The sequence below is a fragment of the Hippocampus comes genome, unplaced genomic scaffold (genome assembly GCF_001891065.2).
Source record: "Hippocampus comes isolate QL1 unplaced genomic scaffold, H_comes_QL1_v1.1 scaffold169, whole genome shotgun sequence".
Taxonomy (NCBI): domain Eukaryota; kingdom Metazoa; phylum Chordata; class Actinopteri; order Syngnathiformes; family Syngnathidae; genus Hippocampus; species Hippocampus comes.
Window position 1 is genome coordinate 269188 of NW_017806049.1, and position 22517 is coordinate 291704.

The following is a 22517-nucleotide window of genomic DNA, read 5'->3' on the forward strand; positions in this document are numbered from 1 at the left end:
ATGTTTAGGCCAGCAGAGAAGGCCTTGCTGGCCCTCAGGGTCCGCCACTGTATATATATATATATATATATGTGTGTGTAAAACATTCTAAATCTGCTTCTGAGGGTCCCCCCAAATTGGTCATATTCCACTCAGCTTTTCCACCCCTGACCCAGTTTCATGCCTGCTTAATTTGCTTATTTTCAGTTACTAAGGAAATTTTGGGCCATAAAAATAAAGACAATTTCTTCAAGGTTCCGGTCCACTATTTTTCGTTTTGAAATTTAAAAAAATAACATGTTATGTCCTTTTAAACAGGTGTTTAATATCATTTGGATTGGAAACGAGCAAGATGCTCTTTTTCAAGCTATTTTCGTTTGTCACAAATGATTTCGAGCGAGCGTTTTTTTATCGTTAATATTCAACATGTCAATAAGCTTTGTTCCGATATCTGTTTGCTTTAATGTAAAGAAGACATCTTTCCTGTGATTGATTCATTCCCGCTATGTGGTCACCATTTGGCCACCGAGTCTCTTTATTCTGTTCTGTTCATTCTGGGTGAAATTCAGCAGTCTGTTGTGGAATTGTGGCCAGCAACAATGCATTTTGAGGCGGCCACGGCAGAGTGCTGGCCCTTCTTGTCCTCCATTATGATGCCCAGTAGCCTCATGGCCGCCGAGCGACGAGAAAAAAAAAGTGTCTTTTTTTTCCCCCCGCTTTTTCTTGTCCTTCATTATGATGCCCAGTAGCCTCATGGCCGCCGAGCGAGCCCTCTGAGGGGGAGAGTGAACAGTCTGACGGAAGCCACGTTCCGTGGCTCGTTCTCAGTGTATGCTGTACTATGATGATTTTTGTTGTGGTGGTTGGTTCCACAAACACAACACAATTCTGGGTCTGAAATGCTTTGGAGTTTCTCCAAAAATCAATTCAAGCTGTTTAATTCCTCAACTCCTCTGAGAGTGGCAGCTGTTGAACATGATTTTGGTCCGTTGTTGCCACTCAGCTATTTTTCTTGAGTTGAGCAACCATTTAGCAACCACAAACTGGGCCAACACTTGAATAACGAGTCATGAATCTATGGCACAGCGATGCCAAACTCAGATCTGCTCGTCTTTGCCTTTCAAAGGTTATTGCAGGCGAATGGCAAATCACATTGCTGTCAAACCATGTCACAGGATCATTTTGAGTGTACGTATGAAAGCGTAAACATTTGGATTTTGATGGCATAAGACCATCAAACTTGCATGGTGAAAAACAAACGATGGTAAAGACTTCAATTTTTCCACAACGTATTCAGAGCTAATGTTGGTGGCCCACTTAAATACACTTTTTGCAAGACGGTAAAGACAGAAATATTTAACGAGAAAGACAAACAGCTCCATAGCAAGCATGTGAGGCACACAATTTAAATGCAATGCCATTCAAACTACAGATACAAGCGCATAAATGTTCGTAACTACTCATGAAACACTTATCTTCATACTAACGGGTAAAGACTTGATGATTTTGCGGCCGCTATTTGTGATCTTCATCAAAGTGTCATGAGCGCCCAAACATACAGTTTACCCTCTGAGGAAGAATGTCCTGAAAGTCTTCAGTAGAAATAGGAAGTAAAGACTTAAGTATGACACGTTAAATTTTCACTTCAACTTTTTTTTATTTTATTTTTTTTATTAATTTTACACAACATAACAACACAGTACATGTTGTCTTTTTCTGTACATGAGCTTTTTCGGGAACACGTGACCAACCCAGGCTGAAGTATACCAATGTCAGCAAAAAGCTTTCCTTTTTTTCCCCCATGTTTTTTTTTTTTTTTTTTAATATATTCTTCCCTTTAAAAAATATCAATTTCATAAGAGGTCCATAAAGTCTCCATTTGAGATTTAGTCTGTATGCCAAGAAACATCACCTATTCCTCAGTGGGTCAAGAAAGGCTGTGTGAAAACTTTTGTCTTTCTCCGTCCAAGAGCTACTTCCAGTTTGAGTATCGTTTGTGCAAAAGAAGGCACCGACTGCTATCTCTTGCCACTGTGTGGTCACACACTTGCTGTTAGGTATGACTCGAGAATGGTGGACATGAAAGTTGCATGTTTTTTTTCCTCTTTTTTTTTCCTCCCCCCGCAGTGAGAATTCCCTTTTTTTGTGTTATTTGCAGATCGAGTGAAAATGATGTGGTGAGCCCATTGTCTTGTACTCTTTTGTGCTATAAAGTGGAACCAACAGGACAAGTCGAGGACGCAACGAGACGAGGCAAGATATCCACTTGCTGAATGATCGACTTTGAAACAGACACCAAAGTGTCAAAGTGGAAACAAAAACTCTCTGTGAAACTTTGACCCCCGCCCCCGCCAAAAAATGCTCGAAAAAAAATACGTCTTGTCCCTTTGTACTTGCTCACACACAAAACTGAACAGAAATCATCACACGCTAAGAAAAACAATGCACGTTGTTTCATGTCGCGGCCTCCACTCACACACAGACAAACACAACCCAGACATACGCACACCCAAAATAACAAACCAAAAAAAAACAAAACAAAACAAAACAAAACAACAACAATAGATAATGTGTATTTTGTTGTCTGGTTTAAATTTAAACCGTGCTTTCCAAGATCCAGTCAGAATCACAGCGCCCTCTGTCAGAACCTCCCTCCCCTTCTTTGGAGAGGACCATTCCACTCATTGATTGGCTCCTTTTGTCCCGCACTATGCGTCCTAATTTTGGCGCTCCTGCACTCCCTCGATGGTACGAGAGAGTCTTTGAGCCTCCTTCACTGAGGGAATATCGCCTCCTCGGCCGGCTCCTCCCTCCCTCCTCCACAGGGAGAGTCTGGTACTTGGCAGCGGAGGAGTTGTGGGCACGAGGAGCCCGGCGCAAAATGGGTGTGTCTCGATAGCGGGCAGAGGGAAGTGGACTCGGGCTGGCGTTGGGAGGAGGCCAGGCTTGGTTCAGTGAGGTGGAATTGTTACGGTTGGTGTTGAGGTTATCGAGAGGAGCTGACGGAGTGGGGAGAGTCGAAGAGGTGGTCGAGGCAGAAGTGGAAGGAGGGCGAGGGGACGCATTAGGGAGATTCTCCAGGGCAGCTGAGGGGTTTGAGCAAGCCGGGCTTGGTTTACTTGGAGCGGGTTTACGCTTTGGCCTGCCTAGTGAGCTGCTGGCAGCGGCTGAGGAGAGACTCGCTCGAGGTCTCTCCTCACCCACTTTCACCTGTTCTTCAGCTCCAACCGTTGTCCAATGCTGGCTGAGAACAGATGTGTCCGTCGAGCAGTCCGGCAGAGAAGAGTTGGATGAAAGAGTTGTCGCATCTTTCCCTCCCCCTGCTCCGCTCCTCTTCTTTGAGCCTCCTGACAGGTCCTCTAATCCAATGGAGCCATGCTTGGAGGTGCTGGGAGTGACGCTGCACCTCTGAGACTGCTGCCCGTTTGTCTGAGAGTGAACGTTAGTCATCGACATTGACATGCCTTTAACACCATCTCCTGGGTTACACACCTGTGGGGCATGGAACACAGAAAAACTGTCAGGATTTTTCTCCCATATACACTCACGGGACAGATTATTGATTATTTACACTACAAAACAGTTTGCATCACAAAAAAAAAAAAAAGAATAAAAGGACACTCAATTTTGAATGACACTCTCAGAAACAAATTGGTGTTCAGTTCAATTGTGGGTAGAATTGAGAACTGCATTATACTTCATACACTTTCCTCTAGTTCAAATTCAATAACTTTTGGTCCGATGACTTTCTTGTGAAAGAAATCTTTTCAGTCGCTTCGCAGCACCATCAACAGGAAAGAGGGGGGCTTACATGCTCCTACACATCTGGGACACACAGCGGCAAGGGGCTGGTTCGCAGCCTAGACTGGGTTGGGGAGAATTGTTTTGAAGGTTTTCCGACATGGTCAACTGTTTTCTAGACATGTCGTAAGGAAGCAGTGACAGCTCAGGCGAAGGCTGAAGCGACAGCCGAAACGGTCAGCTCAGTAAGAGTTTTTTTTCTTATTTCATGAGGATTTAGCACAGTTTGGTGTCATGATCATATCAAATGACACTCATTAATGTTAGGTGGGATGTCCTAATTATTTCTTTGCACCAGATTTACTTTATTTTGAGTATTTGCAGAATCAATAATAAGAAAACAAAAGAGATCCCCTACACATCCAAATGATCTCTTTGTCTGATTTTTATTTATTTATTTTTTATGTGAATAAAAATATCCTAACGTGATACTTTTTTAATGACTATAATTATAGTGCAGCAGTGGTTAAAACCAAGAAAGCAAAGAAAATACTTTTATGGCAAAACACACACACACAAAAATAATGGAGACAAATTAAGGTTAAAGATCCTCTCTTAAATTTGCACACTAAAATCTAAACAACATAAATCTGATATTGCACTTAGTACTATAAGGACAATATTCACTCGTGTTTTTTTTTCAACTTTGCGGTACTCCAGCAACAACACACCTCACAGATTTGCATTGACGTGAACACTCAGCTCTACAGCCAAGGCCAGTCACCTCCTGACTGGAACTTATGAATTCATAGCGGCCGGCCGTGCATGGTCGCACAGAGACTGGAAAAAAAAAATCTATTTTATTGAGTTGATCAAAGAGGCGCTGTGAGTAAGCCATGACAGCAATAGAGCTGCGATTTTCATCAGCGGATTAAATCGTAGGAGCGGACCGTTTGTTTACGATGCTCACCTACAACTGGGAGGAGAGATTCAAGCTTGTTCCCAGGGCAGTATTGAAAAGACAAATTGTGGAGTTGTTAGAAAGAAAACACTTCGCCAAAGACGGGACCGCGTTGTTGAATAGAAACAAACGCAGGAACAACAACTGCATTTGTCATCGTGATGTAATCATGAGCTGTATATTTAATCATTTGGTTTCACTAATTTGTGTGGCAGCTCGTCAAAATATTGTTTAAGTCAAACTGGCCCGTCACACAAAAAAAAAAATGGAAAGTTGGTCAAGAGGACGGTGACATTTTTTTTTTTTTTGGAATAGATCTTCAAAGGTGCATTTAGTTATAAGCATAGTTTTCTGAATACATTCGTTTTCTTGGCTTCATTTAATTGAGAAAAAAAAAACTTGCTGTCCTTCAAAGTCCCTTCAAACCGGAGGGTTCCACAAATCTTGACTGGCTGACTCCATGTTGCATCCGCTAGTGTACGGATTTAAAAGCCTCAAGTCTCAGGGAGACATTTCTGTGATTTGAAGGCACCCTCAGCTGTCAGTGAGTCACGCTTTGGATGTTCATTCCCAGTTCAGTGGGTGTGTCAGAAATCTGGATGGGAGACTACATGTTGATAAAAAGTGTGCAAGCCCGGGCGCATTGGAAAAAAAATATGTGTGTATATATATATAAAACCCTTCCAAAAAAGATCTTTGCAAATGATTAATGAATCAATTTCAAAAGTACTGTGCAACATTCCGGCAGTAGAACTACATCACTCCACTTCTAAGAGGAAACCAAAATCCCATTTCAGGTTAGTGCTGAAATAACTCATTGAGTATGCAAATTTATGGAATTTAAAAGTTGCTATTGCCCTCTTGTTGCTTTCCAAATCAAAAGACTTCCAAAAAGCAGACATTTTACAGGGACGGCACTCTGCTTTGGTCCAAATCTATTAAAACTGCAGCCAGACTCGGCTTCGCTTTCAAGTGTTGCTCAGAGTTATGATACACGACGTGACACACTCATACACACACTTTACACCGGTGATTCCCAACCTTTATTGGGCCAAGGCACATATTTTAACTTCACACGGCACACCACCAAACAAAACTGTTCCGAAAAGAGGATACATATGTCAATTTCTGTTTGCCATCTAATAGAAGATCATTTACAGTGATCCGTCGCGATATCACGCTTCATTCATCGTGGCCGTAGTACATCGCATTTTTTTTCCTAAAGTACTGTATTCAGAAAAAAAAAAAATGCCGAACAATTCCACGGTTTTGTACATGCCTGTACTACGTGCCCGAAAGCAGCGGCACGTCTCTCTTTGCCTCCTCCTCATCAATACCGATTAATTGTCTGATCATAAACACATCGGCTGCGCGGAGATATCTGGCCACAGGAATTAGCTGCAGGCTAACAGCGGCTACACTGCCAGAGCGTGAAGTGACAGCCGCCTTCTACGCCACCAACACAAGTCGCTTCGCCTCTCTCAGAAGGCAATGCTGATGAATGTTAATGACTGTATAAAGCTTTATAGTAGTATAAGTAAATATGTGTCCTGCTGTAGTCTTTGTCTCAAATATTGAAAGAGTAATCACTGGATATTTTAAACATGCTGGCACCCACATATAGTTCCGAACAAACCCTACTTCGCGGGTTTTCACTTATCGCGGCCGGGTCCCGGTTCCCATTAACCGCGATCGGTGAGGGATCACTATATTTGGTCTTTCTGTCACTTTAAGTTGCTGGCATAGATAGAGGGACAAAGATACATTATTTGTTGTTGTTATATACATTTTCTGACCTATGCAGTGAAATTTGATAATTTCCCACGACACACCATAAGATCTCTCACGGCATACAAATGTCCCTCGGCGCAGTGGTTGGGAATCACAAATCTACTCACACCGAATGCTGTCACGCTTGCAATGTGGCATGTCTGGGAGCCTTGTGTAATATAAAAGTAAGCTATTGCTGGTCCATTCGCTTTTATATTGATACCTCTGTGCTATTTATACCAACCTCTGTTTACCTCTGTCTTTTTGTGAATATTAAACATGTGAAAACATTCTATGTACAGTGAAACCTCATTTATCACGGGGGTTACGTTCCAAAAAGAACCTGTGATAGGCGAAATCCGTGAAGTAGTCAGCTTTATTTTTACAGTGATTATATAATACTGAACTATGTATACAATGCAGAGGTGATTGCCGTACACAATGCAGAGGCCATTGCTCGAAGACTGCTAGGGAAGCTCAGCTTCCCCTAAAATGTCAAAAAGTAAGTGATCAAATATATGTGTGTACGTACAATTGTGTGGACATGTCATTGACTAAATATGCGCTACAACGCGCTCAACTTTTGTTCCGAATCACAGCTTCTTATTACTGGTTACGACGCGACTCTCTTCGCATTCATTCCCACAGCTTCACTGTGCTGTGTGCACGCTGAGCCTCGACGGCGCAGACGCTGGGAGAGTTCAGTGTAGGTTGTCCCAATGCATTGAAACGAGGCGAGTCATTGGATAAATGCTGGTTTTGTCCCGCCCATCGGATGCTCGGCGTTTATCGGCTTGCCCGGACGCTCAGCTTTTCTGCATGATGATTGGATCTGAGGCTGAATCTCGTTTTGATTGACAGCGAAGTGAGCCAATCACCAATCTTATGTGAAGGCATCCTTTTCATTTTTTTGAAAAGGAACGGAGAGTAGAATTCACATCAAAATAAACGGACACATTTTATGATGTAGGCCGAAATTGAGCTTCCCCTCCTTGACAGACCAGCATCCGCCACTGAAACAATGAAACCAAAGACCAAAAATTTGCAAAGGTAAATTTGACAAGTTGTACAGAGACGAGGTGCGGAGACTGTTCACGTTGGTCAGTTCCTTAGCCAATCAGAATGCAGAACACAATTCACAGTTTAAAAAAAAAACATTTAAAAAACTGCACTCAAAAAATCCGTGAAACAGAGAAGCCGCGAAAGGTGAACCGCGTTATAGTGAGGGTTCACTGTCATAGTTTATGCTAATGACAATTAGCATACAATAGATGTTCGGGTATATATATATTTCCACCAAATAACGATGAGCGGAAAATTACAGGGGTAAGCAACCGCAATTAATGGCACATTCTAGACAAACAGATGGTGACGTACCCACCTTGTACCGTATCATCAAGATGATGATGAAAACGAGCACAGAGGCCACTATAATGCCTCCGATGATGATGATCATCGTCCCACCGAGGAATTGGGACTGCATAAAATGGCACCTCATGTACTCGGACTCGGTGGTGAACTGCACACATCCGACCACGCGGGTTGCTGTCAGCGAGGTGATGATGTCGTCATAGATAGCGAGCACACACAGATCGTACTGGCTTCCTGCTGCTAAGTTGTTGACCAGGAAACTCTTGCTTGATGGCGGGATCATTCTGTGTAAGAAGAGAGAGGAAAGAATCCCATCACCTCAAATGACATTGAGCAAAGCAAGCATCTCCTAAAAACAATATCTGTGACCTATATAGGGTCACACAGTCCGGATCGCCACCGTTGTCAAACACTTTGCTTTGTTTCCCATTCAGTAGACTGGTACGGTTGTGGGACTCAAACCTGGGGTCAGATTAACTTTATGGATGTGATAATGCTAGAAAATAATTTTGGAAAAGGTAGCCATGTTAATTTCAAAGATGTACTTTGAGTTATGTACGATGAAAAGCTCGATATTTTATGAAAATGACAAAGCATCAAGGGCGGCCCAGTGGTCGACTGGTTAGCGCGTCGACATCACAGTGCAGAGGTCGTGGGTTCAATCCCGGCTCCGGCCTCCCTGTGTGGAGTTTGCATGTTCTCCCCGTGCCTGCGTGGGTTTTCTCCGGGTACTCCGGTTTCCTCCCACATTCCAAAAACATGCATGGCAGGTTAATGGAACACTCCAAATTGTCCCTTGGTGTGAGTGTGAGCGCGGATGGTTGTTCGTCTCATTGTGCCCTGCGATTGGCTGGCAACCGGTTCAGGGTGTCCCCCGCCTTCTGCCCGAAGACAGCTGGGACAGGGCTCCAGCATGCCCCATGATCCTTGTGAGGATAAAGTGGTTCAGAAAATGATTTGATGGATGACAAAGCATCAGAAGCTCCATCTGCAAGAGTCATGCATGCACACTGATTCACAATTAAAAAACTTATAAGCCATCACTCATCTTTCTCCACTGTTTCATATTTAACTGCACGTGTACTGTAGGTGATGACAGGAACTGCAGTACATTGTTGTTTTTCAAAGGAAATCAGGAAAGAAAGCTTTCACCTCCATATTAAAACTTAATCCCTCCAAAGACAGATTTGTATGTCTTTTTAGCCACCACACGTTCAATCTCAATGGTCAGAAATGGCTGGTACTGAATGAGTTAATCAGTTCACATACTGTATTAGGTACTTTGCCAACAATTTAAGTTGATTATTGGACACTTGTTAATGTGGGAATTTGCCCATTCGTCCTTCAGTTTCCTTAAAATGGCTTGTCAGCTTTCCCGGATTTCCTCATTAAGATGCTAATGAAATTCCTCATTAAAACCAGTGAGGGCCAGTTCACAGCTCTTGGCCTTTTGTGCACGGAGCAGAGCAAAAGGCTGCAAATGGTCAGGTTCAATATCTGCTTTCGAGTTAAGTGAAGGTCAGATGGCCTGTTAAGGTTTAGTGGTTAATATTGAGGAATGGGCGAGGTACGCCTAGGTCATACGAGCGCGCTCTGCGGAATAACACCGCATGGCTATAGGAGTGTGTGTCTGTCTGTGTGTGGCTCACTGTGACCATCGCTGTGAGTCCATGAATACTAAAAGGACCATCAGAAGACTGAGCTGACCAAGGCTGCTCTCCTCTGTGCTTCCCTTGACGGTTTCATCTCGATCTCTCTGCAGGTTAATGGCAGCATTGAATGTGCTACGCTCTTACAAGCTCACGTACCCGCAGCTTGTATTTTAAAGTCTCCTATAATTGCTGTGGCATTGGCTTTTCTTTGCAAATGTGCCGTTGGGTCTGCATCACGGTGGCTTATACACAGTCACACCCACAAACATGGACTAACTAAACGGTATACGGCATATGCGCACACAAAGTACTCCTGAGTGTTGAAAGCTCAGCCAGTGACTTGGCTCTTGTTTAGGCCCTCGTAAAATCCCAAAAAACAGAGAATGACTTTTTGCCACTGAAACCGTCTAAATGTGTTCTGCACTTTGCGTAACTTCCGCACTTTGTTTTAAATTCCCCATGTGCGTCTCACTCCCTGCTTGGATGTTTGTCATTGACGGCTTCAGCCGTTCAATATGAATTGAGCTTTGTGATTGGTTGCATTTAAGGGCAAGGGTTAAAATTAGCTCTCCATGCAGTTTTGAGCTGAGAAAAAAACAAAAAACGATTTTGTTAATTCTGAGAAACGTATCTTGAATGCTAATATGTCGATGTAGTACGATGTCAAGAAATCATTCAGCTATTCAGAAAATACGACCAGCTGTAGCCGGTGGAATTGATGGGAGGAACAGAGAGAGACATTGCCAACACACACAGGCGCTTCAAAGCTCATTTACATAAGATTCCCATCAATCAAACAAAATCACGCCATTGTCACGTTGTATTTTTTAATACAGTTTCAGTTTTGTTTTGTAACAAAGTTGCAATGATGAAACAAAATACAAATGAAGTTATTAGAAATTTGTGACTCAAGTGGGGGGGCACAAGCAACTTGTTGGGCTGGCACGGCCACATTCAATATTGCATAAAATGACAGGCAGCCCCCCCCCCTTTAGAGCAAAACTGCATAACTGCGTCGTTGAATGAAATGCAGTCAAAAATCTTTTTTTTTAACCGTTATTACCTGTGTCAAACATGAACTCGTTTTGCTATTTGAATAAGAAAGGCAGTGCTAATCTCTAAATTCACTTAACAGGGTCTATGAATTTTCAAACCCAATAATGGTTTTGAGGTCCACTGACTGCCTTTCCACAGTAGTTCGCCCATGCGGACTTCATAAAATATAGTCTCCAGCAAATATCTATCGAGCGCGAAAGAGAGAGCGAGCGAGCGAGTGCGAGATAGATAGATAGATAGATATCTATCTATCTATATACAGGTATATATATATATACAGAATTGATCCTTAATTGTCGAAACTGACAGAATGACATCATCATCCGAGTGGAGTCAGTCACTGTGACCAATTTCTTTGTGCCTGACGTGAATGCTGCTGCCAACATTTGACACTCCGCAGTGGGCAGATGATTGCCTTGGCTGAAGCTATTACATTAATCTATCTACTCCGTCGTGCCAAGCCCTCAGCCTAGGATGCCTGCATGCGAAACATGTTAGTGTGTATTGCGGAATCATTACACTTCCATTCCGTGCAGGATGTGAACAAGAGTTCATACTGCTATATGAAAATGCATTCGGTCCCTGATGGATACATAAATCTCCAATAAATATATGTTTGTAATTATGCGGGAGCTCCATTATGTGAATTTCTGCATCTTTTGCCATCAAACCTTTTCCACTGGGTGGCCATTTTTTTTCCCCCAATGGATACACACCCTCTTCTGTAGGGCTCGGGGTGTGCATGTGTGCGTGTCTGTGGTGTGGTGTGTTTATCACTTAAACTCATTCCCTCATTCCAGCCTGGACAGAGCCAGGAGGGCAGTGTAATCTCCATTACTCATTTTCAGCTTTTTGTCTCAAGACGAATGCCTTCATCCATGCACAGATTGGTGAACTATGCTACCAGATTGCTTTGTTTCAGACCATTTCATATGATTAATTATTGGACAAAGCCTTCAGGCCACAGCCATGCATGATTCTTCAAGCATTCATGACCATGATTCAACAGACAAGACAAGGGGCTCTGGGCTGTGATGAGGGGATAAGGGGCACAGAAGCTGTAATTTGCTCAGCCGTAGCTTTCGCTCAGGAGAGCCCGGCCAGACTACACGTGACACGTTGTCTGATTATTTCCGGATTTTTTTCCTTTTTAATGTAAAAAGTGTTGCCTTGGGAGAGCTCATTAGTAGTTTTACACAGCTGAAAATTGATTCGTTTCGTAGTATCTCACAAAGAATAAATTATCATAGTATGTGATTTTCATCAAATCATGGGCAAGGGAGACCATAGCGTATTTAGCTTTACAACTCTAGCCCGACATCTTAGTAACATCCATCCATCCATTTTTTTTATATCCGCTTTATACTCACAAGGTTTGTCGGGCGTGCTGGAGCCTCTCCCAGCTGTCTTCGGGCAGTAGGCAGGGGACACCCTGAACCGGTTGCCAGCCAATTGCAGGGCACACATAGACGAACAACCCCTAACCCTAACCCTAACCCTAACCAGTCAACCACCGGGCCGCCCCAGTTACAAACACTTAAATATTAGAAAGACTTAAATAATACTCTAATTTAAGGATAACATTGTTTTATAAATTATGGAGTCTGCAAATCAAGATAGGATCAGGATTAACATGAGTTTTTGCATCTTACTAAAGGACTCTTGGGACAGCACTAATGGCCATAGTCTCCCATGCACAAAATGCATAAAAGGCAGCTTTGTATGTTTTTGCCTGTGGGCATTCTCCAGTCAAGTAAAAAAAAAAATAAAAAATAAAAATAAATACTGATAATCAAGCCATTTACGCATTTACCAGGTAGCCACTCTGGGTGGAGCAACCTTTGTAAGCGCTGGTCACTGTTACAACAACTGCAGTCTTCATATGTGGTGCGATGGTGAGGAAGATTTTAAATCATCTGGTTTTATTTGATCGATGTTGGTCGTGATATACATTTCAGTGACTCAGCCGTAGTCTGTGGCACAATCTGGTTGCAGGGCACCGCTGATAAGCAATAGCTAGCTTAACCGCTTTTCTATGATGGACCACTAATCCCGTATATAGTCATGAGCACAGCATTTTAACCCTTTCAGGGACAGCGGTTACTACAGTGAAAGGCTTATCATGTCATCAGGTTACAGAGTGCATTAAAGAGTTGATGAAAAGAATTATCATGTATCCATTTCAAACGAATATAAACACACATGTTCCTTCAAAGTTGCATGTTCAATGAGCAGTGCATGATATCCGGTACGGATATATGTCGTCACCAGCAAAATATGTGTGCGGATTTCCACATTGCTTTACAAGCTGGGGAAATGTGTTCGGATTAGCCGAGGTGGGGCCAGAGGAGGTATCTGTATGCACCGCGTATGGATGTGTACACAGAGTCCAGCTTGATGTCCTTTGCGTTATGATGGCGACGTGCGTGCAACCCTTCCTCTTACCAGTGTCTCCCTGTGCTGTGTATTGTTGCGTCTGTTGGAGCTGCAGTCTGCCCAAGCGTACTTTTCAATGCAGATGAAACCATTTTCCTTCCTTCTCAAACTGCACATCTTTTTTGTCATATAAACGGTCCCGCTGTCAGACTACCAGATAAATATCCTTCTGTGTCTTACACCACATTGTTATTGTATGTGCCATGTCAATCTCTCATCATAAGTAGGAAGGCGATGTTTTCCAATCGGTCAATGCCGAAAAAAAAAAAAGATCAAAGGACGACGTAGGTCGTAGGACATGTCACTCTATGCTGCAAGATACACAAAAATTATGACATGCCAGACTTTCGGCGTCGTGGTTATGAAGCATCTCAGATGCTAGATGATCAGTGGTTGAGTATGTCACATTTCATGGGCCACGATGCGTCAAGACGACTCAAAATCAGCGACGTGACATTACTTTTGTCTTCGACACGTCTGTCGGCTCAAAATTGGGCTCCATTTGTGTAATCTGACGTCGGCATTAATCAAACTCTACTGTAAATATGTATTCGTTAGTCTGAGCGAATCTTCACATGCGTTATTGGCATTGCGATGGCACGAAAATCGGCTTTGAAAGTCACTGTGAAGGGGCTTAATCCTGAGAAGCCGCCGCAATGCTGGGCGTTGCCATCTTCATGATTTAACTGCTGAAATGTGTGAATGTTTGGATGTCTCTTGTGTACGCTCACCCAAAGTGGGCTACGATAAGCTTTTTAGCCCTGTGACCTGGAATAGGCTTAGCGGCAGAAAAATGGATGGTTTCAATATTGAATACAAGCAAGCCCAATTCCATATCAACCTCACCAAAAGCAACGTATAGATGAATTTAAAAAAGAAAGCTTTTTGACGCTGAATTTGAATATAGTAATTAATGGTTGATAAATTACTACCACATATCTGTTGATCTCAGAGCTAATGTGCATTTGCTACAGATGCCACACTAATAGATTTAAGTCTCACAGAGACGGAAAAAAAAAACAAACCTCAGAGCCTTGCTTCTTATCTCTGTTTCACCATGCATAATGCACCCAATGACAGAATTAATGGATAACAAGCACCCGCACAGCTTTTAGTCAGAGGTGGAACAAGAATCTTAAACCCAAGCCAGGTGGGCTTTGCTAAACACCCCCCTTGCCCGACTCCCCATTTGTTTCGATTCACGTACTGTGGCTTAATCAAAAATAAGACTGAATAGGACTTATTTGCACATGGTGTTCTGTCAATGTTTATAGTCAAAGTTGAAGCTAATTTAAGGGTTTAAACATGATTTGATTACAAAAGTAGTAATTTAAGAAACTGTCACAAGAGCAAGCGTGTTAGATTCTGATCTATATATCCAAACTAGGCTTGTTGGCCTTATAAACACTCACACACACACACACACACACACACACACACACACACACACACACACACAACCACACAGACCCCCACCAACAGTTTGAATATAGTAATTAATGGTTGATAAATTACTACCACATATCTGTTGATCTCAGAGCTAATGTGCATTTGCTACAGATGCCACACTAATAGATTTAAGTCTCACAGAGACGGAAAAAAAAAACAAACCTCAGAGCCTTGCTTCTTATCTCTGTTTCACCATGCATAATGCACCCAATGACAGAATTAATGGATAACAAGCACCCGCACAGCTTTTAGTCAGAGGTGGAACAAGAATCTTAAACCCAAGCCAGGTGGGCTTTGCTAAACACCCCCCTTGCCCGACTCCCCATTTGTTTCGATTCACGTACTGTGGCTTAATCAAAAATAAGACTGAATAGGACTTATTTGCACATGGTGTTCTGTCAATGTTTATAGTCAAAGTTGAAGCTAATTTAAGGGTTTAAACATGATTTGATTACAAAAGTAGTAATTTAAGAAACTGTCACAAGAGCAAGCGTGTTAGATTCTGATCTATATATCCAAACTAGGCTTGTTGGGCTTATAAACACTCACACACACACACACACACACACACACACACACACAGTTGGTCTAACTTTTCCCTCTCTCATAAATGTTCACAATGTACATCACACATTAAAAACATGGCCAGTATGATGCAATGGAGGGGTACACACACTGTTTCAGCACGCAAGCTACTTATAAAAGGACACGTCCAATTGATCCCCCTACATTCTTTTTGTTTACTTTTTTTTATTCATGTGTTCAAAATATAATTACAATTCTTGATATGCACACTATACATTGGTGCACCTCGAATAACTGAATTAAAAAAATATATACTTGATTTACGGTTGCACATGTTTAAAATATGTTAAACTAACACCCATCATTTGTTTGTTTTTCAGAAAAACAGGGAAATTACCACATTTTAATCATGTGCAATCCATGAACGCGCTTGAATTAAGTAAATCGAAAGGATCTGGGTTTTTTTTCTTTTTTCAGTGTGCATGAACCATTCATATATACGCGGTGAGGCAAGCAACAGGTGTCTGACTGGCTGCCCTGTATGTCAATCAAGTGACACATTTCACAACAGGTGACAGGCGGGACTGTACTTATTATTTCCTTATTTTTTTCATTCACTGCCATTGACAGGCAGTTATATCAATCACATAAAACTGGGATGGCTGGCTGTGACTGAGTTAACATCATGAGTCAGGGTGGGTACCTTTCATACTGGAACCGGTTTAGTTCCGATTCTCTGTACCAGGGAATGGATACTGGTCAATATTTTAGTACTTTTGTTCTGTTTCTGTTAATAAATGTTAATTTATTTAACAATCGTTAAAAACAAATCAAATGATTACTTTTCAATATCTAAAATTTGTCAAACAAGAAAACTTCATGATTTAAAGAAAAATGAGCTCGAGGATGGAGTAAAACTAAAGACATGACATTTGGCAATGAATAAAGTATAGATACAAACACTACATGAATATTACAAAATACAAATTGTGAAGCAACATTTTGGGTTTTTTTTGCTATGAACAACACAAGGAATGAAATTAAGCAGCGATACAAGGAATGAAGTTGGGAGTTCTTTTCCTATGAGGATTTTTTTTTACGGAGCCAAAATCCACCAACTGTGGGCGTGGATACCGTGCCCACCTGTTGCAAGACTATTTCTCTCTACAACACTCCAAACTGTGTGCGTTTAATATGAAATTTGCATCAGGGGGCTGTGGATAAAATATACAACTTAGGCAATCGAAAAAGACTCGGCAGCAGAAAAAGCCAAAAGCTGCACGAAAGACAAGGTTTGTGGTTACTGAGAGGAACACTTCCCGTCAAGTTCCTGAGCATGCCGTTTCGTGTGCTGACACACACTGGGTACCTGCATTGGGTAAATGATGCCCCCCAGCATTTAGCCACTAGTTGTGAATGTTTCATAATCTTACACTTGTGGACAAGTGTGCATTTTTCATCCATGGCAAGCTCACCCAGAAAAGCTTGGCATTGGCTGACCAAAGTGGGATAACCTTACCAAGTTATGAGGCTTTGAAGACTTTTGCAAACACGACTCGAGCTTCTCCAGATTCATCATCTCTGAAAAAAAAACCTTTGAGTGATCTCGCCAATATGTTGAGTTTGTTTCATTATATGCTGCCATCGAGCCTTTACAATTTTTTTCCCCATCGTGTCTTGTCCCCTGGAGTCTATAAATATCATGAATCAATTAATGGACTCCTTTGGGACCTGGCGTTATGTTAGACCAGGGGTGTCAAACTCATTTTTGTCGCGGGCCACATTGTACTTACGTTTTCCCTTAGAGAGCCGTTATGACTGTGAATTTTGTGAAACCATATAAATGTTTAATCACCTCCACATATTACATCCACAGCACACAACAAATTGATGGATACCTAGTTTTGAAATCACAAGTCAAGAATAATTACTTTTTTTTTTTTTTTTTAACATTATTTACATTAATGGCGGCCCGGTAGTCGAGTGGTGAGCACGATCACTTCACAGTACAGAGGTACCGGGTTGAATTCCAGCTCCGGCCTTCCTGTGTGGAGTTTGCATGTTCTCCCTGTGCTTGCGTGGGTTTTTTCCGGTGTTCTCCCACATTCCAAAAACATGCATGGCAGGCTGATTGAACACTCCAAATTGTCCCTATATGTGAGTGTGAGCGTGAATGGTTGTTCGTTTCTGTGTGCCCTGCGATTAGCTGGCAACCGTTTCAGGGTGTCCCGCGCCTACTGCCCGAAGACACCTGGGATAGGCTACAGCACCCCCCTAGTGAGGATGAAGCGGTTTGGAAAATGAATGAATGAATGAATGTTTACATTAATATAAGAATGAATTTGGAAATGACAACATGCTTGCAATATGCCCATGTTATTATGGATTGCATATGACAATTTGAAATTTGGGGTCAGACTTCAGCAAGCATCCTGGAAGTTGACCTGCTTGATTTGCATTCGCGGGCCACATAAAATGATGTGGCGGGCCAGATCTGGCCCCCGGGCCTTGACTTTGACATCTGTGTGTTAGACTCTTCTGGCTGTAAGAAACGGAATTGGTTTGTGCGAATTGGCCTCATAGAGGGGCCAGTGTCCGATATGCAACATTAGTCGCAACTATTTACCATGAGACAATGTATACTAACTTTTCCGTCCATTTCATAGAAAAATTATTTAATAAGACATCTTGAGTGGCCTTGTAACTGTGAAGTATGACGCCAGACTGATTAGTTTGCTCTTTCATGATTGTGCAGCATTATTGCCCTTACCTTACCCACAAGATTTTTGCTTGACTGGTGCGTGGTTTTATAACACGTTATTTCACGATGATCCTAAAATTTGGAGGAAATTCAAATGAGTGATGAGAGTGATTGATACGATCTGCCAAATCCACTTACAGTGTGATGGTACAATGCTGACAGTGGTTTAATAGCTCAGTTAATTGCGGGTATGACATTGAAAGTGACTGCAATGTCATTTCATTAAAACAAAATCTATTGGTTGTAAACAGGCAGAAGAGAGAGAGTCTGGCTGTTGCATCTTTTGACTTAAAATGCCAAAGAGTGGAACTCGGAAAATGCATATGAGGTTTACCTTGCAGTTTGTCTCTATACAAACGAGCAATAGAGTGCAACAAAGTGCTGTGTAAAAGAAGTCGTGCCAACTGAGGGGATGATGTTTCAGCCCTGCACTGCACGATGGTTCTCAAGTTGCTAAGATCAGCTTCATTCTTCCAGTTAAGCTGAGTCATCCGCGTCACTCCTTTCATGCTGTGGTTTAAGATCCCACCTCTGCATTGTGTTTTTGTCTATGTCAGTCCTTTGCAAATTGATTCTGCTCACTCATTTTGCTTCTAATCATTTGCGACAGACGTTTGGGTTGGTGTGGTTCAATTGCTCTAAATTCGGTGTGGATATAATCAAAAAAGTTGGTTTACTCTCCACTTCATATTTGACAATCAAACTTGCAAGAAGCAGTTGCTTGATCAGGCACTGCTGAATTTCATTGTCAAGGAGCAGCCCCTCAGCATTGTGCAGAGTGAAGGGTTCAAGGAACTGATTCAGGTCCTTGAACCCTCATATGTTTTGCCGACAAGAAAGGTCTGTGTGAAAGTTCCATAAAGTAAAGTTGATGTAGATGAGATGAATCACCTATATTTTAAATATATTATTTGCTTTTGGTTTAATATTCAGACGATCAAAGAATGGTGGCCAACAAATACCAGGAGGAACGGGAAAAAGTGAAAATGGAAGTATAGCAAACTGTGGCAGTGAGTATAACAACTGACATGTGGACCTTTGTGAACATGGAGGCTTACTTGGCACTTAACTGTCACTTCATTAATGCAAATATGCAGTTGTGTTCATCAGTGTAAGGAGTACAATACTTTCCACGGAATCACACTGCTGACAATTTGGCCCAGGTCAAAAGGGGCATGATGGAGGACTGGGCCATAAACAACAAAGTAAAGTGTCTCGACACAGCACCTCCAAATTCGCCGCTCAACTTGCATTGCGGTCTTAATTTATTAGATCGATGAGTGACGCAGCACCTCCAAATTCGCCACTCAACTTGCATTGCGGTCTTAATTTATTAGATCGAAAATCATGCGATCAGGTCGCTGAACTTACAGACATCAGAAACAAAGCTCAGCACATTGTCACATATTTCCACTCAAGCACTACAGCCAAGAAGAAGCTTGCTCAGGTGCAGCAACAGATGGAACGGTCGACCCTGAAACTCATCAATGAGGTTCCAACACACTGGAACAGTCCTTCCAGAAATGCTGTCAAGGTTGCATGATGAGAGGGAACCAGTGTGGGTATATCTGGCCTCCTTAAAGACATATTTGACTCCACTGACAGCTGATGAGTTCACCATCATAAGAGAAGCACTGCGAGTGCTTTCTCCATTCCGTCAAGCTACAGTGGAGTTGTCTGAAGAGTGGCGAGTGTCGGGTTCAAAGGTCATCCCGATGATGAAAATGCTTTGTCATGCACTTGAGCGTCACGCTTCAAGCTTGCACACACAGTAGAGGTAAGATCTTAAGCCCAAGCCCGAGTCCAACCTGACCGGACCCGAAATTCGGGTCGGGTCGACTTTTGTACATTGACTTTTTTTTTAAATAAATATATGTTTATAAAAATGTATACTAAAACGATGTGTGGATACTAAATTAAGGAATACTTGTTTTAAAAGAAATAATTTGGATAAAACAGAGAAGGCGCTGTAATGTAATTGCTATTTAACTACTAAACAGGAGCCACAGAGCCAGAGCATGCTCTGCGCACGTGAACGCCGCCCTCTTTATAATCTTCCCCTCCGCAAGTCCGCATCTTTTTTGACCTGGTATCCCCAATATGGAGGAGCAAGAAGTTAAGGATAAACTAAAGACAGGAGAACTGAAAACACAAACACGCACCGGTAAGAGTGAGGTGTGGAAAAGCTTCAAATTGATTGTTGAAAATGCTACAGAAACTTGCGTTGGCTTCGCTGAATGGAGTTAATGTGGAGCTTTGCTTTCATATGAGAGCAAAAAGACTGGCACCTCGACGCCGAGCAGGCATTTTCAACAGCTGGCCTGGCAAAATTGATGATCGTCAACCATCTATATTATCATTTGTTTAAAAAAAACACCCCTCTTCATGCTAAGCAGGCCATCACAGACAAGTACGTGGACTTTTGCTGTTAGGACCTTTGACCATTTTCAGAAGTTAGTGGCAAAGGTTTCAAAAGTCCTGCCCAAGAACTGATCAATGTTGGGTCAGCTTTTGGCCATGTACCTGTCGACTCGGTCCTGCCCCATTACACCACAGTGTCAAAGGCGTGCACTGGGAAGGCTGAGGTAAAAAGGAGCTTGTTAATTGAGCGGGTAAAGAAAGCTCTGGCAAGTGGCTGTGACGGCGCCATGAGTACCGATATGTGGACAGATGATTACAGAAAGATGAGTTATATTGCAATAACTTTTCAATTTACTGAAACGGAATTCAACTTGGTTGGAAAAACCCTCACCACTGCTATGTTTCCAGCAGAAGACGCCAAAATGGGGAAGAATATAAGAAGAGAACTGGTCCGGCTTCTGGTGAATACATTTGGTTTGGAACCTTCATCTTTATCCAGAATAGTGTGGGTTAAAGATGAGGGCAGTGACATCGTGAAAGCTTTGGAGCCTTACAAGCACCTCTCGTGCCTTGACCATGTGATAAACACTGTACTTCGCCTTGGGCTGGACAAGGACGCACTGTCTGCAAACGCCCCAGACATTGGAGCCATAAGTGCAGCCAAGAGTGTTGCCCGTTTCCTCAAGCATTCTGGTTTGGCAGCACAACTATCAAAAACAGTGCTTCAGATGGGTGAAACCAGATTCAGCACCGTTTACTTGATGCTCAAGTCTGTGCACAAGATATATGAGTTGTGTGAGAAGCTGCAGTCACGCGGAGAGGAAGACATGGACAACATTGCGCCAGATCTGTTCGATTTTTTGATCTCCTTTCTAGGGCCTTTCTATGCAGCACAACTAGAACTGGAAGGAGATAAATATACCACACTGAATCTAGTTTGCCTCTGGAATGAAAAGCTAAAAAAGCACTGCCAACCCAGTTCTACGGATAATCCTCAGCAGGCTTTTGTGCGCCACAGGCATTCTGAAGTTTTGGAGCAAAAAATCAAAATACATATGTTGCACAAAGTTGCACTGTTCCTGTGGCCTACCTTCAACAAACTCAAAATGATGACACCGACAGAGGTGTCAGAGGTGCATGCACATGTCTGCCACTCCTGAAAGAAGATGAAGGAAGATAAGCCACCACTACAAATTTTGAAAATGAGGAGGACGAGGCGCACCCCAGCACCATTTCTCAACCTGCAGCAAAACGAAAAAGAAGTTCTTTTTTCGCAGAGTGGGATCTTACATCTAACACACAGGCAGCCATACAACTCCACGAACACCTGAAGCGTCGAGTCACAGACACTGCTTCCAGTCTGGAGTCTGTGAGTGTGTTAACCTTAGCAACACTTCAAAGACCTCAGATTCAAAGATGCACGGTGGCCATATCCAGACTGCGGTCTGAGAGCGTGCGTGTCATCGGGCGCACAATCGAGGCCCAGCCCGGACCATCATCGCAGCCCTCTGCAGCTGCATCTGGCATGTTACTCATCATGATTAGTTTGTTTTTGGAAACTGTTCCAAATGCCAATTTTGTTGGGTTTTGTTCTTTAGATGACCCGTGGCAGCATTTGGATGATGGGGTGGGGAGACTGAAAAGAAGTGCAACAGCAGATGCTATATCTGAAGTCCAGCGATACCTGGCAGAGGGGAATATTGTCCGCAGTACTACGCAACACACTACTTTTCCAAAGCTCTCCCACCTTGCACAGGAGTTCCTCTGTACGCCCGCATCAACAGTGCCATGTGAGCATGTGTTCTCCACAGCAGGGGAAATAGCATGCAAGAAACGCAACAGACTCAAATTCCAAACACTAGAGCAACTTATTTTTCTGAAAAAACATTTATGAAGACAAAGCCCACAAGCATTCTCATTCACATAATTTTCACATTATTCAAACATACTGAATAACAATATGAATGCATAGATGTGAATGATATTGCATACAGTTCGTCATCAAATCAGTCAGTTCAGTCTGTCAAGTGGCTTGCCTGCAGGGATTTTGAAAGTCAAGCTGGTGTCAGTGGTCCGTGATACAGGATCAACAAATTATCAACACAGTGTGTCATTGTGTCAACACGCTTCATGACACTTTAACACTGTTAAAGAATAGTGCACGGAGACACACATAATCATTTTAAAAAATGTTTTAAGTTGTAAGATTTGGATTTATTTTTAAATGACCATTTGCATTTTCGCTAGTTATTAGTGCACTACATTAACACATTACGAAGCGTAAAATACATCAGTGGAGACCCAAGACTGTTGACAGCTGAACCTGTACATCTGATACGAATTCCTGAAATCCGTAATCAGAGCGGATCCCACAAACCTAGACCAAGACAGACCCAGTGACAAAAATTTATCAAAGTAAAAAACAAACCCGACAAAGTACAAATATATATGTATA

At 42.4% G+C, this 22517-nt stretch overlaps 1 protein-coding gene and 2 long non-coding RNA genes across 3 annotated transcripts in view; 1 reads left to right on the forward strand and 2 right to left on the reverse strand.

Moving 5' to 3' along the window:
* Positions 1-1616: 1616 nt before the first annotated feature.
* Positions 1617-22517, reverse strand: part of LOC109529562 (leucine-rich repeat and fibronectin type-III domain-containing protein 5) — a 150303-nt gene continuing 129402 nt past the window's right edge. The window contains exons 9-10 of the mRNA XM_019892980.1: positions 7833-8106; positions 1617-3471 (exon numbers count right to left, since the gene is read on the reverse strand). Coding sequence (XP_019748539.1) covers positions 2575-3471; positions 7833-8106 — 1171 coding nt within the window. The 3' untranslated portion in view covers positions 1617-2574. The remainder of the gene's footprint in view (positions 3472-7832; positions 8107-22517) is intronic.
* LOC109529563 (uncharacterized) lies at positions 18773-21752 on the forward strand. The gene is made up of 3 exons (XR_002170863.1): positions 18773-18913; positions 20298-20300; positions 21661-21752. It is a non-coding gene; the product is annotated as an uncharacterized LOC109529563 (long non-coding RNA).
* LOC109529565 (uncharacterized) lies at positions 19223-21458 on the reverse strand. Its single transcript, XR_002170865.1, has 3 exons — positions 21390-21458; positions 20225-20231; positions 19223-19306 (listed from the first exon to the last, which is right to left on the reverse strand). It is a non-coding gene; the product is annotated as an uncharacterized LOC109529565 (long non-coding RNA).